This window comes from Physeter macrocephalus, chromosome 9, assembly GCF_002837175.3.
Source record: "Physeter macrocephalus isolate SW-GA chromosome 9, ASM283717v5, whole genome shotgun sequence".
In the NCBI taxonomy this organism is placed as follows: domain Eukaryota; kingdom Metazoa; phylum Chordata; class Mammalia; order Artiodactyla; family Physeteridae; genus Physeter; species Physeter macrocephalus.
This window is the reverse complement of record NC_041222.1, coordinates 89,748,450-89,765,016: the sequence shown is the minus strand read 5'-3', so window position 1 is coordinate 89,765,016 and position 16,567 is coordinate 89,748,450. Positions and strand designations below refer to the sequence as shown.

General features: G+C 37.5%; 1 protein-coding gene across 1 annotated transcript in view; it reads right to left on the bottom strand.

The window, feature by feature from the left end:
* Positions 1–16,567, bottom strand: part of LOC102977445 (contactin-associated protein-like 3) — a 203,004-nt gene that overhangs the window by 13,361 nt on the left and 173,076 nt on the right. The window contains exons 16-21 of the mRNA XM_055086950.1: positions 11,634–11,804; positions 10,719–10,937; positions 7,766–8,005; positions 6,951–7,178; positions 5,295–5,428; positions 4,391–4,478 (exon numbers count right to left, since the gene is read on the bottom strand). Coding sequence (XP_054942925.1) covers positions 4,391–4,478; positions 5,295–5,428; positions 6,951–7,178; positions 7,766–8,005; positions 10,719–10,937; positions 11,634–11,804 — 1,080 coding nt within the window. The remainder of the gene's footprint in view (positions 1–4,390; positions 4,479–5,294; positions 5,429–6,950; positions 7,179–7,765; positions 8,006–10,718; positions 10,938–11,633; positions 11,805–16,567) is intronic.

Below are 16,567 nucleotides of genomic sequence, written 5' to 3'. Positions count from 1 at the left end.
TTGTCCTTTAGTCTATTCATATGGTGCATTACATTGATTTTTATCTGTTGAGCCAACCTTAAATTCCTGGGATAAATCTTACTTGGTCATGGCATATAATAATTTTTATACGTTACTGCATTAGATTTGCTAATATTTTGTTGAGGATTTTTGCATTTACATTCATATTCCTGAAATTTTATAAGCTCTTTGTGTCTTTCTATGTGAATTTCTTCTAAATGAGATAAACTCTTAGGCAGAGCATAGGAAAGACTAATATATGTCACATAAGTCAATGGAGTTTTTAATATCTAAACTCTAGTCTCTCTATGCAGATCTCAGTAGGTAATTTCCATGAATGATTTATTACCCAATTATCATATATGGAGCTCCTTTTCAACATACAATCCTTCAGTGGATTTTCTTTCCCCCACAGATAATTGGCCTACTAAGGTTTACTCACATGACTATATTGATGTGAACTGTACTCTCCCCCAGGAAGAGATAGGAAGACATATCTTTAGTCTGCACACTTCAAAAACAGATTTTTGTTTTGCTTTGATATTTTGGGTTTGTTGTTTTTTTTTAAATGCACAAAAAACAAAATGAATAGAATACCAAATATACAAAAGTCTTTAGAGAAACAAAATTTAGCAAAAATGCTAGGGCACCTTACTTGGTATTTTAAAGCTCTCATACTTCAGGAGTATAAATTCTATCAGAGTTAAAACTACACAGAACACTAGAAATCTAAAGATTTACATTAAGGTAGGATTATACTAAAATTATTTTATAGTAATTGGGAAAACTTAACCTGATTGGTCATCACTAATAAGATCATTGAAGAATGGAAAGAACAAGAGCATGTTAATTAGAAGATGATGCTGAACCATTTTTCCATAGCACACTAGGGTAAATAATAATAATGACTAACTAGATTAGTTAATCATTAGAACACTGTTTTATTGTTTATATCTTGTATTATACCACAAGTGTTTTGAGGGCAGGTATGGTAGTATATTTTGCTATGAGGCATTCGAAATGTCCAATGAAATATAAGTGCATATTGGGACCACCAAACATTTCTGAATGAATGGATAAGTCAATGAGTCAAAATAGCTAACAAGAAATAAGTACTGGATAACTTGTCATAGCTTGGGACTACTTTATTTGGGAAATTAGTAGCTCCTTATTAGCCAATCTGTTGGTCTACTTTACTATAAGTTAGTGAAAGGTAGTTCTGCTTACACTTGCCAAATCTGAACACAAAACTGTAGTCCTCTTATACTCAGTAACTGATTTGAGAGTGGCAGCAGAACAGAAGCCATCCTAAAATAAAGTTATCCAAAACATGAAATGTTTTATTAGCCTTTGATCAAGATATATACCTCTAGGTACAGATGAAATGAATACTGATAATTTTATTAGGTTCAATTGCTTCAGGCTATAAACTTCATTGCTGAGTTTCAACTTTAATTTTTGTGGCCTGAGAGAGATGTTTTTGAATATATCATCCTTGAATAAAAACATTAACACCTTCACTTCCATGCTGTCCTCTATATATTAACTTATAGGAAAATAAAAATTTATATAACAAACTTTATTATTCTACTTTTTTATTAAAACAACCCCTTCATATAATGTAGTTCAGTGATTAAGTCGATTTCTGTAATCTATTGCCTATATCTTTTTTTTTTTTTTTTAGATCATACATTTGAAGCCGAATTGTCCTTAAAAATATTCCTTTGTCAATTTCACACTTACTGATGGCAACTTTCTATTCATACTTTGGGTCACAGACATTTCTGAATATGCCTCATCTCTCCTGTCAGATGCTGGAGTCACTGAGGGCATGAAGTTGTGTGTGGTCTGTGTTTGATTTGTTTATTGACCATATCTGTCCTCCGGCCTGGGAAAAGAGTACATATGGACTTCTGTCTGCCAGTGGAGGAGGGATCAGATCTGGGGGCAGACAGAACCATCATTCCACACACAGCTTGCACCCACTCGACAAAAATTCAGCTCTGCGGCTTGCACACCCCTTGGGTGATCAATTACTCACTGCTCAGACCAAGGATCCATCGGGCCAGAGAGTAGAGCTCAATATCAGATAAAAAAGGGAGCAAATTCTTCTCCATTTGGATATTAAAAACAATTATAACTGTTGGGCTGACAGCCAAGGATAGGGTTCTATCTCACTGTTCTCTAAAGCTCAACGTGGTCTTTGAACTTTTAGGAATTTCATAATCTCTATTTAAATATATACTGTTATTCTCATGGACAAAAGTTGAAGGAGCAGTATTCCTTTGAATTGTTTTTCCAATTCGTTTTTGTTTTGGGGGGGTTTGTTTTTTTGTTTGTTTGTTTTTCCAATTCTTTTAAAATTATGCCACTATTTTAAATAGAATAAAAAAATCTACTAATATCATGAAAACAGGGATGTCAGAAATGCCTGAGAAACATCAAAACTACACATTGGAGACTGGAATACTCACCTCTACAATGGGTTGTGATAGGTATAAACATCTCCCAGCACTCAGTGGGAAACAAATGTTCTCATTTTTATTTCTGTGGTAACTGCACCGTTACTATCTCACGTGTGGGGAGTGCGACTAGAACAATAAACCACGGGAAAGGACCTTCAGCACAAGCTACCACTCTGTCCATACATCATCAAGGCCAGATTCTTTATCTACCTTTAAGGCATGATTACAGTGCAGGACCACCACCGCTTCAGCCTGAAGTTGTTATTCACTATACCATGTTAAAACTGTATTCTTACCAGTGAAGGAGCACTGGATTAATCTGCCTTTTTAACAGTTGTGCTGTTTTTGTTTGTTTGTTTGTTTGCGGTACGTGGGCCTCTCACCGCTGTGGCCTCTCCCGTTGCGGAGCACAGGCTCTGGACACGCAGGCTCAGTGGCCATGGCTCACGGGCCCAGCCGCTCCGTGGCATGTGGAATCTTCCCGAACCGGGGCACGAACCCGTGTCCCCTGCATCGGCAGGCGGGCTCTCAACCACTGCGCCACCAGGGAAGCCCCAGTTGGGCTGTTTTAACAGTTAGGCTGCAGCGTCTAAATGTTACACTTTTGTTATTACCATTTACAAGAGCACCCTTGGAGACCACTAGGATTCATAACATTTCCTCTGTCTGAAAAATAAGAAGGCATCATTTCATTGCCCCTCATCTGTTGGAAAGACGTGATAGCTATAATAGTTACTATGATTCTCGACATATTTTGAACATCCATTCATGTGCCTTTTCTAACATTCTCAAGTTGGTGATGTGATATATATCTGTGGGGTAGAAGAAATGACCAAAAGAATCAATGTATAAATGGCTGAACACCTAGTAAGTTTCCATCGATTATTTAGGACGAAACATAGCCATATGAGTATCAAGTACCAGAGGAGGAATAATAAACATGCCACAAGAGGATTTCCCCTAGATATCATTTAAATAGCAATAAAACATACAGTTTATATATAATCAAAAAGAAAAGAAATAACTTTCAATATCTGTTTTTATTTCAATGTAATTCTTGGTGACAAGGGGCAAAAAAAGGCATCAAGAGTTTGATGTCTAAATAGTAAAGTATGGGCTTCCCTGGTGGCGCAGTGGTTGAGAGTCCGCCTGCCGATGCAGGGGACACGGGTTCGTGCCCCGGTCCGGGAAGATCCCACATGCCGCAGAGCGGCTGGGCCCGTGAGCCACGGCCGCTGAGCCTGCGCGTCCGGAGCCTGTGCTCCGCAACGGGAGAGGCCACAACAGTGAGAGGCCCGCGTACCGAAAAAAAAAAAAAAAAAAAAAGTAAAGTATGCTTTTACTTTGGTATTTTTATGGAGCATAACTGGCAGCCATAAAGGATGTCTGTAGGATATTTAGGCTGTGATTTTCCAAGAGTAGCTGGGAGCAATGAACACATTTCACCTCAGCTCACAGGCAAGGCAGGGCCCAGACCACAGCCCAAAGCTTGTTTGCTAAGAGAAAATAAGCAGCCTTTTCTCTTCCTTCTGAAACATAAATCTAGATTTATCATTAAAATGATTTCTGCATTTGACCCCTGGTTACTACAGATTTTGTGAACTTATATCTGCTCTGATTCTGTCTTTCCTGAATTGTTAGAAAAATGCAAAGTTTCATTATGCTTGACTGCCAAGTGAGAGGGTAAGCGTGGAGGCATTTTTCAAGGAGCGCCCTCGTTCAACTCGCAAGCAGCACTCACTCGTGATTATATGCGCACTCAGACAAGAGTACAAGCTTCTACCTTGACTGTCACTCACTGGGAAATCATGCACATATCAAGGAGCTTCTTTCAGCATGATGAATGCTTCCCGCGTTTGCAAACTAACACTTCCAATCCCAGTCACTGGGCGGTGGGGGGAGGGGGCTCTCTTTCTTCCACTTACCTAAAATTGTCCCCAACGTGAGGGATTTGACAGCATTGAATTCTGTCCCTGAAGACAGGATGACTTGTCTCCTTGCATTCTGGTTAACCTATTAAATGTTCCACATGACATAAACATCAAAATGTCAAGCAATTTTGATGATAAGAGGATGGGAATCAAAGGAAGACCAAGAAAAATGATAAAAAAAAAAAAATAAGCCATATGTTCCTGCTATCACAAAGGTTAAAGGAGAAAAATGTATTATCAACAATTCTTGTAACACCTCAAATTCAACTCCACCTCATTGCCCATCCCGTTCCCCTGCATTTGTCTTTATGATTTAAGTATCTATAATTGGTACAATCCACAAAGAAATTCAAGAGCTACTTTGAACCTCAAAGTGTTTACTTATTTGGAGGAAATTTGTAACATGAGCAGAAAAATGTATTATTCATACAGATTCCGTATAAAAGATTATTCTTCAAAACGCAGTGACAACGTGTGACTCAAAGACTCCGATGTTTTTCAAAATGTCTTCCCACTTTAAGCAAGATCTTGCTTTGTGTTTAAATTTCTGTAGCATTTGTTCTTTTGTAACCCAATGGGAATAGGTTCCCACTGAAATATCTCCGGTAGTCACTATGATAAACTAGGCAATATTTCCCAACCAAATAAAGTAAAACCCATGAGGACAGCTTGGTATTTTACATGGTCAAATACTAATACTAATTTTGACAGTCTCTTGCTAAACAAACAGACATTGCAAAACAAAACAAAACACCTTGACCTAGCAAGACTTATGGAAGAAGAGTGCCAGATGTGCATTTCCTTTACTAGGATTTATTATCAAATTTTTGCTTTAGGTCATACATTCTGAGCATCACAATTTTGATTACTGTTGCTGTTGTTGAATTTACAACCTTACCTCGACAAAGACCACTGCTGCTTCTCTGTTAATCTTCACCTGGTGAAGCTGTCCATCAGCCAGGTTTTTAAAACCAAAGTTAAAAACATCAGGTTCTCGGTGTCTGTTTAGCTTATACCTGATTTGCAAACTTCCTAAAGAAGAGAAAAATGACATTTTTAACTGAAATAGAATTTTATAAAAACTGCCAATGCAGGTTCTAAGGCACATTTTAAAAAAATTAATAGAACTTAAATCTATGGAGCATTTACTTGAGCGCACAATAGTCACCTTTCCTGGACTAGTAATCATTTATGTGATGTTCTGGGGCCAAATTCAGAATTCAATTACACAGTCTTAAAAGTCAAGACCAAATGGTCTTCTCCCAAGTTCTTCCATTTTCCTTAACCAGAGGAAAAATTCTAAGTTAAGCATATGAAAATGCCAAGCTAGGCTTGAAGTTAATTATTCATGTGGTGTTCATATTATTAAATGGTAAAACCTCAAGCCATATTATATTAACATTCAGTTTCTATAAGCATAACTTCTTTTAATGTGACTTATGTCAATGCATTTTAATGTATCACTGACATTCACATATATATATATATATATATATATATATATATATATATATAGCACAACCAGAAATGTTTTCTAAGGTTTCTGCCATAATCAAGAAGCAGCAAAAAGAGAGAAGTGAGCGATTTGCCACAATATCCAAATCTTCCAATCCACACACTGCTCTCCTTCATAGATGCACCCTCTACCTGGTAACTCTGGTACCACCTGTAATAGATCTTATCAGTCAGCAATCATAGAAATCTTTTCCAGAAGTTAAGTTTCTCCCTTTATGCTCCATGAGAAAAGGTTAAAGCTTGGTTTTGCTCTCTAACTTGGAAAGTCTTGGTTCAGTTCTCTTACTGGTGACCGTGGGTTAGGTAACTGTCTTCCCACTTTCCTTTGTATGCAGATAGGGCATAACTGACTTCCCAAACACTGATGGGTAAAGAACAATCATATTTACCTGATGCTCATGGAAATTGGCTTTCTATATGGTTTAATGCACTTTTTTTTTTTTTTTTTTTTTCTTTTTCTTGCGGTACGCCGGCCTCTCACTGTTGTGGCCTCTCCCGTTGTGGAGCACAGGCTCCGGACGCACAGGCTCAGCGGCCATGGCTCACGGGCCCATCCACTCCGCGGCATGTGGGATCCTCCCGGACTGGGGCACGAACCCGTGTCCCCTGCATCGGCAGGCGGATTCTCAACCACTGCGCCACCAGGGAAGCCCTTAATGCACTTCTTTACTTCCCTTCCAAGAAGGAGGAAATATTTTCCATGCATAAAATATCTTCTTTCAAAATGAACTGTGACACTAATTTATTCACATGCAGAAGGAAAGACTCCCTACCAATAACAAGAAGCACAGCTGAACATCAGATACATGAAATGATCAGACATGTATAGAAGAAAGCCATCTTAATTTAATCACTGAAATGGTAACGCTAGTGAGAAACATTTGGGGTTATAATGAAAACAAACCAACCCTAATAACATGGGTGTCACAGGGATGCACTTGTGTTTTCTTGTTTGTAGTTTAGCACTGAAAGGGCCCCCTCCTTATGGTCCTGAATTCTCCTAAGTCAGTGTTCTTGTTCGTATGGTAAAGATACTCACCATTCGGGGCAAGGATAACTGAAAGGTATTCCTCATAGAAGGAGCTCACATAGAGCAGTAAGCTGGGCATCCCTGTGGTCCGGAAGCTCAGTGTGGCCATTTCTCCCGTCAATGTCAGATCCTCATGAAATAAAGCCACAAAGGAGCTGGAGTTCTTACTGAAGGTGTCATTGTAATGTTGAAAATCGTAAATCACTGAGGAGCCAGCTCCAAAATAGGCAGAAATTTCTGGAATGACATGCATTTTTGGTTATATTAGCAATATGTAAGTGCACGTGTCTTGTTTTATGTATATTTCTGTATATTTAAAGAATATCTCTAATCCTTAAATATCTCAAAAGAGAAAATAATAATGGTATGCTTTGCTGTTTTTTAATTTAAAAATTTAAGATGAAAACCAATAAAGTATAAATAAAAAGATAATGTCTCCATATTCCCGTAACCCCAAACTGAGTAACAATATTTATTATTACCTCCAAAAGGCTTCATCTTAGGTTTACAGAAAATTAAATGTCCAGTGTAAACATACAGTTAAAAGGTTACTGCTCTCCTCAAAGTGTTGCATAGATGACCCTCTGAGAAATCCAGAGGGGATGACATCAGATCTAACAGAAGCAGTCAACGACCTTCAAAAGAATAGAATCACACCTCCTGCCAAGTGAAGAAATGGAGGCATTTGGGACAGAAACAATTCTATTTCAGCTAATTACAGAGAACTGCTTTATCTTTTTTTTACAGTGTCAAATGCCAGAAACGTCTTCATAGAGTTCAAATGTTCCATCCTTTCCCTGTAAGTGCTTCTTGGTCACACTCACCATTCTCGCAGAATGGCCCATCATACGCAGAGAAGGTGCAGTCACACTCGATCCCTCTGTGTTTTTCTCTACACCTCCCTCCATTGCGACACAGATGTCCGTAGCTGCTACAGTGTCCTGGACACCCTGGCTCCACTCCTGGCGTCATTGTGGCTCTTTCTTCCAGATCCAGGGCCAGCCCGTTCAACCTTAGAGACCGAATGCATCCCAGGAAGCCTCTCTGTCTGCTTGCTGTTCCACCTACAAGGGAAACACTGCAAATGCAAACACGTTCCTGGGTGTCTTCTTTGGGATTTCATCTCCACTTTGAACTGAGGCCATACGACGAAAATTCATCTGTCCAAGGTTTTATGAACAAATATAATTCTGAAAACGTAGGCTGTGGTCAAAAGTTAAGAATCATCAAATGGCACTGAATAAACCATTAATGAAAATATTTTTTAAGTTGAACTTGGTAAATATTTGTTCTAAAAATACTTCTTCAAGTTATATTTAGAAAGACATTTTTTTACATTGTTCCTTTCTTAAAGAACAAAATAAACACCATTGATCCTTTTTAAAGTTTAAATTTACAATGACATGCATAATAAAGGTTACATAGTTGAAAATATTTGCGATGTAATATATATTATAAATTTGTAATATATAAATTTGTGTATGTATTTAATATAATATGTATTACAAATTTATATATATATTTGTATAGCATATGTATTACACATATATAAAATACTAATTCTTACTTAGAAGAGCTCTCACTAATAAAGCTGTGAAAAGGAACTGAGGCGAGAACAAAGAAAAAGAAGGCAGAAGGGGTAAAACCAAAATTTAGGACCTCAGGCCTTTCATACTCCATCCTGGCGGCTCTGAGGTCAGGTGGTATAACATTAACCAAATAATATATATCCCCCTATATTTCTATCATTTCTCATGTGAGCATAATAAATATGGGAGCACAGGCGTCACCTGGAGTGTTTGCTAAAAACAGATTTTGGATTTATTCCAAAAGATTCTGATTCAGTGGGCTTGGGGAAGTTACCCCGAATCTGAATTTTCAACTAACTCCTCAGGCTTTAGAAACATTACCATAGCAGAAACACTAGTTCTAGGTAGACTTCCATCTAAACTTTGTTCCTAGAAATTCTGCTAATTAATCCTCAGGTTATAAATCAGAAAATAGAATTATTTAATTTGATTTGCAGTTTGATAATTTAAAATGAAGCCTCAACTCAGTAAGAACTAACTGTGCTTGAAGCTGTTTTATGGTGCCATGGGCTGTATACACACACACACACACACACACACACACACACACACACACACACACTTAAATTCACTGAATAGCATTAGTTCCTGGACACGGCAGTAGGTATCACCTAGCAAAGCAGACTGTGTGCTAATTTGTGATTTATATCAATTTTTCATTGGACTGTGTCCTTATTTACTTTAAAATATGTGAGAAAAGACCAAGTGAGCTACTTCATTAATCTGTTTAGTTTCCAAATTAGAATAGAGTTATCTAAAAAGTAATGTAGCAAAACTTGTTTCTCCCTTTGGGAGAAACAAACAATAATGAAGAATAAGCAGGTAAGTTAGAGGGAAGATTCCCACTACCCAGAGCTTTAATCTTTAAAGAATGGACAGCAGAATAATGAGCCAGCTCTGGGTCTAAACAAGGCATTTGCAATAAGAGAGCAGCAGAGGGGCTGCAGGACTGAGAGGAACCAGGTGCTGGGCTGGGGAAGGTCCTGCTGTGCCCAGTCACACGAGGCTGCCTCAGCCCACCTGGGCTCCTATGGCCTGTTTCTGAGGGGACTCTGGAAGATTTTGTCCCAATTACGGGGCTGGTTCTCTAACTATACTGAGAAGTGAAGTGAGAGAAATGGATAAAAATTGCTAATTGTTTTATAAATAGTATGGATAAGAAGTAATTGAAACAAACATAAATCGTCTATGATTTTTTTTTTTTTTTTTTTGCGGTACGCAGGCCTCTCATTGCCGTGGCCTCTCCCATTGCGGAGCGCAGGCTCCGGACGCGCAGGCCCAGCGGCCATGGCTCACGGGCCCAGCCGCTCCGTGGCACGTGGGATCCTCCCGGACCGGGGCACGAACCCGTGTCCCCTGCATCGGCAGGCGGACTCCCAACCACTGCGCCACCAGGGAAGCCCCCGTCTACGATATTGAGTGCAAGCTTGGGAATCAGTCCAACACGAGTTTGGATTTTCCTTCCAGTTGGGTTTCTATGGTTAAGTCCCTTGATGTCTCTGAGCCTCCATGATCTTATCTGCAAATTGGGTACAATAATCTATAGCACAGATATTTATATTAAATGAGCTCTTGGTACATAGTGTCTGTGTGGCTGAACCACACTGACTCCCTTTTGTCAGCTCCATCTTAGGCCTGCAGTCCCACCCCCTCCGCTTTCTGGGTGACTGAGCTTTAGCTTACTCACAAGGAATGCATCCCAGCCAGATAAGTTCCTTATCAACCTTTACCCTTGCCTTCATCTGATATGAAAACTGGCAGAGTGCCTTTTGCTGATGCAGGTGGTCATGAGACCCCCTTGGGGAGGAAAAAAATCCCGATTCCTGACCATGGGTGCTCTCACTTGGTAGTCAGATTCTATTTTTAGTTTTGGCCCCTTTAAATCCCCCAGGAGCCTTTTCCATGGCACGAAGTGCAGCTGTGAATGTCTCTGGCTCATCATCCCCTGGATGTAAGTTACCCACAATAAACTTCCTAATTGCACTTTATGGAGTTGCCTGCTTCGATTTTCAGTCCCAAAGTTCCTTCTCAGTTCAGAGGATTTTATTCAATACCTCTGCCTCCCACCAGGGCCAATAGTAGTCACTGTGGCAGTTGCTATTATCACTACTGTTGTAGCTGTGATTTTCTCTCCGTGCACCTCTGCACTCACAGCACAGCTCAGTTACAAGCCGCTAGCAGCACTCACCCACGAAGAGCTGGCTGTTGAGCTGCAAGCGGGTGTGCCCATCAGCTAGGGCAGTTTGGGTCTCCCTAGGGAGCTGATCCACTTGAAGGGATGCTTCTTTAACGTTCCGTTCTGCCCTCACATGGTGCCATCTATTGTCGTTAAAGGGAGTGGGGGACTGCACCGTGACCTCACAAGGCCCATTCCCCACATCGAAGGAAAAGGTCACTTCTTCAGGGGCTGGAAATAAAGATATGAGAGTTGGTCAAGTTCATTCACAGGGGAGAAAATTTGGTCTTGAGTAGACATGAAAAAAGCACCATGACATGCTCCTTATGAAAGAAGACCATGATATTGATGCAGACAAATGTCACTCTGAGTTGGTAAAAAAAAAAAGCGAAAGCAAAAAGCAAAGCTGACTTTAACGTACTTCTTCTTAGAGTTTACTATTCATCTTGCTAAGCCCTAAGCAATAGAGATATTTACCTATAGAAATAAAAGTAACATTTTATCTGACTTCATAGGTATAAGTGAGTTTATTTAAAGGTGGTTTAAATCTTAATACAGTTTTTAAAGCACTCTGTGAAATTCACATAGTAAGAAATTAAGCTTTGCCTACATACATAAACAATATAACTAGTCAATTAAATCACATAATTTTGTGATTTAGTCAGCAGTTATTTGACCAGTTTGGTTTAATATCCTGATTGCACATAGAATTAAGACAACAAGGAATTGTATAGACTGTTTTATGTTTCGTGAATCACTGTTTTACTTTCTATTAAAAATAATTATTTAAAATCATAGAATTTTAGCATTTAATCAAGAAATACAACGGACAAAGGAAGCATGGCAATACATCAGAAATTACGTTACTAACAAGGTTATTGTTAATAACTGAGTACCCCATGGCTTTGCCCAGGGTGGTCAACTCACCTCGCAGCTCTAGCCTGATGAAGTCTGTGATCCCCAGGTTCTCTACAAACACCCCCGAAAAAGCTGTGGTCTTAAAAAAGAAAGACACATCAGCACTAAGCTCTCCTCGGAACGTAGGGAAATGAAGGTATGAAGTCTCAGTATTGAAGGAAGCTGAATTCCAAAATGAATCTGTTTACAAAAAGAAAAAAAAAGACAGTGAAAATAACAATGAAACAAAACAAACAACAATTACTTTTTATATTTCTAGGATTTTTACCATTCAGTGCATTATTTATCTTTAAAAGCCTTCATTTTGTGGTTCTTCTGAACATGTAGCCATGACATGAATGTCCAAATAGTGATTCTTTTGAGGATTAAGAACCTGGACATGGTTGCAACTGAGTGGAGGGACAATCACTTTGGAAATGACCCGTGTTTTTTTAAAAACAATATTATTTTTTGAATTATCATCAAGTAAAATTGACTTTTTAGGGACATACAGTTATATAACTTTTAATACATTTGTGGATTTGCATAGCCATCATTAAAATCAGAATAAAAGACAGTTCCATCACCCCAAAAACCTCCCTCTTGCTATTTCCTTATAGTCACAACCTCCAACCACCCTTAAGCCCTGGCAATCATGAACTAGTCTCTGTCCCTATAGTTTTGCCTTTTCCAAATAGCATATAAATAGAGTCATGCAGTATGCAACCCTTTGAGATCGGCTTCTTTCACTCAACATAAAGCCTTTGAGATCCATTCGAGCTGTTGCATGTCAATATCTATTCCCTTCTACTGCTCTGTAATATTCCAACATATGGATCTGCCACAGTTTATTTGTCCACATTCAAGAACACTAGGGTTCTTTCCAGATTTGGTCAATTACACACAGAACTGCTATAAACATTTGTGTAAAGGTTTTTGTGTGGACATATGTTTTCATTTTTCTAGGGTAAATTCCCAGGGGTATAATCCCTGAGTCATATGGTAAGTATATGTTTAACTTTATAAGATACTGCCAAACAGTTTTCCAGAGTGGCTGTACCATTTTTAATTCCCATTAACAATGCATAAGAGATATAGTTGTTTCATATCTTCACCAGCATTTGATATTGTGAGTATATATTTCTTTTATTTTAGCAATTCAAATTGGTGTGTAGTAGTATCTCATTGTGGTTTTAATTTGCCTTCCCTAATAGGTAATGATGTTGAACATCTTTTCATGTGCTTATTTGCCACTCATATCCTCTTTGGTGAAGTGTGTTTTCAACTTGGGGAGAACTGACATCTTTCCTATATTGAGTCTTCCAATCCATGAACACAGTATATCTCTCCCTTTAGTTAGATTCTTTGATTCCTTTCTTCAGCATTTAGTCACTTTTTGATGAGTTACAGACCTTATACATGTTTTTGTTAAATGTATACCTAAGTATTATATTCTTTTGAGCTATTGAAAATGACTTTGTCTTGTAAATTTTGGTTTCCATTTATACATTGCTAGCATATATGACTGATTTGTCTGCTGTTAACCTTGTATCCTGTGATCTTGTTGAGCTCACTTATAAGACCTAGTAGGGTTTTTGTTTTTGTTTTTGCCGGGGGTGGGGTACATTCCTTGAGATTTTCTATGTAGGCAATAGTATGTATATATGTGTGAATAGAGTTTTCTTTCTTGCTTTCCAGCCTGTATGCACTTATTTTCTTTCTTACATTATTGCCATGGCTAGAACTTCCCATATGATCAAAGTTGTTGAACAGATGAAGTGAGATTGGATATCCTTATCTTGTTCCCATCCTTAGGGGGAAAGCATTGTTTTTCACCAATTATTATGATGCTAGCTGTTTTGTATAGATACTGTCCTATTAAGCTGAAGAATTTTCCTTTTATATCTAGTTCACTAAGAATTTTATTATAAATGCTATTATGATGTAAATTATGTTGAATTTATCATAATAATTCAAATTATAATATTCATATTAATTGATACAGAAAAAGCATCTGGAGTGATTTTTCTTCCTTAGACTGTTAACGTGGTAGATCACACTGATCATCTTCCAAATACTGAATCAGCCTTGCATCATGGGATAAACTGCAGTTGGTGGTAGTGCATTTTAAAAAATATTCCTGGATTATTTGTTAATGTTTTGTTGAGGATTTTTGCATCTATGTTGGTAATATTATCAGTAGTTATCATTTTTTTTTGCACTTTCTTTGTCTGGTTTGGATATCAAAGCAATGCTCTCCTTAAAATGATGGAAAGAAATTCCTCTTTTATTTTCTGAAAGAGGTTGTGTAGATATGGTATTATTTCTTTGGTAGAATCATCAGTGAAACAATCTTGGTCTGGATTTCTTTTTCAGAAGGTTTTTAACTACAAATTCAATTCCATTAATACTATTAGGTCTATCCCAGTTGTCTGGTTTATCTTAAGAAAGTTTTGGCTGTTAGTGGTTTTTAAGGAATTGGTCCACTTCATCTATGTTGTAGAATTAATACGTGCAGAGTTGTTTGTAGTGTAGTTTTATTATACTGTTGATGTCTGTGGGGTCTGTACTGTTATCCTAACTCTCATTTCTCACATTGATAATTTTTATCTTCTCTTTTCTTTGAATAGTTTTGTTAGAGTTTATCAATTTTATTAATATTTTAAAATAATCTTTTTTTATATACTCTGATTTTAATTTAATTGATTTATATTCTCTATTCTTTATTATTTCCTTCTTTCTGCTTGCTTTAGGTTTATTTTTCTCTTCTATTTCTAGTTGTTTTTTTTTTTTTGGTGAAGCCTTACATTATTGAATTAAGATCTTTTTTCTTTCATAATATAAGTATTTATTGCTATCAATATCCCTCTAAGCACTGCTATAACTGCATACTACCAATTTTGATATGCTGTATTTTAATTTTCATTCAGTTCAGTATATTTTATCATATCTATTGAGACCTTGTCCTTGACTCAGGTATTATTTGACAGTTTGGTGTTTAATTTCTAAGTGTTTCGAGACTTTCTCACTATCTTTTTTATTTATTTCTAATTTAATTCAATTATGTCAAATCTAGCATTTTGCAAGATTTAAATTGTTTAATATTGGCTAAAGTTTGTTTTACGACACAAAATATGCTGTATCTGGGTTAAAGATTCATGTGCATTTGAAAAGAATGTGTATTCTACTCTTGGTATTCTATAAATGTCACTTAGATTCATTTGTTTTCTGGTGACATTCAGGTCTTCTATATCCTTGCTGATTTTCCCTCTATTAGTTCCATAAGTTAATGAGAGAGCAGTACTGGACTTTTTAATGATAATTATGAATTTCTCTATTTCACCTTTCCACCCTGTCAGTTTTTGCTTTATGTATTTTGAAGCTCAGTTATTAGCATACACATTTAAGATTCTTCAGTCTTCTTGGTCCTTTTTTATATGTATTAATTTTCTTTGCTTTCAAGCAAAAATTTTAATAAAGAAACTCCAGATTTCTTTAAATTCGTGTTTGTGTAGTATATCTTTCTCCATCATATTCTTTTATTATGTCATTATATTTGAATTTTTTTTAACACCTTTATTGGAGTACAATTGCTCCACAATGGTGTGTCAGTTTCCACTCTACAACAAAGTGAATCAGCCATACACGTACACATGCTCCCACATCTCATCCCTCCCGTGCCTCCCTCCCTCCCACCCTCCCCATCCCACCCCTCTAGGTGGTCACAAAGTACCGAGCTGATCCCTCCATGCCACGCTGCTGCCTCCCACCAGCTATCCACTCCACACCTGGTAGTGTATACACATCCATGCCACCCCCACCCCGTCAAAGCCCATCCTTCCCCCTCCCCACATCCTCAAGTCCATTCTCTAGTAGGTCTGCGTCTCCATTCCCGTCTTACCCCTAGGTTCTTCATGACTTTTTTTTTTTCTTAGATTCCATATATATGTGTTAGCATATGGTATTTGTTTTTCTCTTTCTGACTTACTTCACTCTGTATGACAGACTCTAGGTCCACCCACCTCACTACAAAGAACTCAATTTCATTTCTTTTTATGGCTGAGTAATATAGACAGCCTATAGTTGAGTCATAACAATCTGTCTTTTAATTGGCTTACTTAGACCACTTACATTAAATACAAATGTTGATATGTTAGTTCTATCATTTTATTATTTTTTCCTATTTGTTCTATTTTTTTGTTCTTCTGTTTTTCTGTCTCCTTTTGGGTTATTTAAACATTTTTCAGTATTCTATTTGTATAGCAGTTTCTTAATTGGTTCTTTTAAGAATTACAATATATATACTTACCTTTCTTAGTATGCTTAGAATCTATGTTTTAACCACTTCAAGTGATTTGTAAAAACCTTGACAACAATTTTGTCCTTTTACCTACTCCTGTTTATGTTGTTGTTGCCATGTGTATTATATCTACATAAAATTAAAACCCTGTGACCCTGTGAAATAATGTATTTTTTGCTTTCAACCCTCAAATATATTTAAAATAATCAATAGGAGAATAATCTATTAAATTTACCCAGTTATTTACCATTTCTAATGTTGATTTTTTTATTCCTAAAGTTCAAAATTTCCTTCTGATATCATTTCCTTTCTATCTAAAAAAACTTCCTTTAGGGGCTTCCCTGGTGGCGCAGTGGTTGAGAATCTGCCTGCTAATGCAGGGGACACAGGTTCGAGCCCTGGTCCGGAAAGATCTCACATGCCGCGGAGCAACTAGGCCTGTGAGTCACAACTACTGAGCCTGCGCGTCTGGAGCCTGTGCTCCGCAACGAGAGAGGCCGCGATAGTGAGAGGCCCGTGCACCGTGATGAAGAGTGGCCCCCGCTTGCCTCAACTAGAGAATTTTATTATTTTTTCCTATTTGTTCTATTTTTTTGTTCTTCTGTTTTTCTGTCTCCTTTTGGGTTATTTAAACATTTTTCAGTATTCTATTTGTATAGCAGTT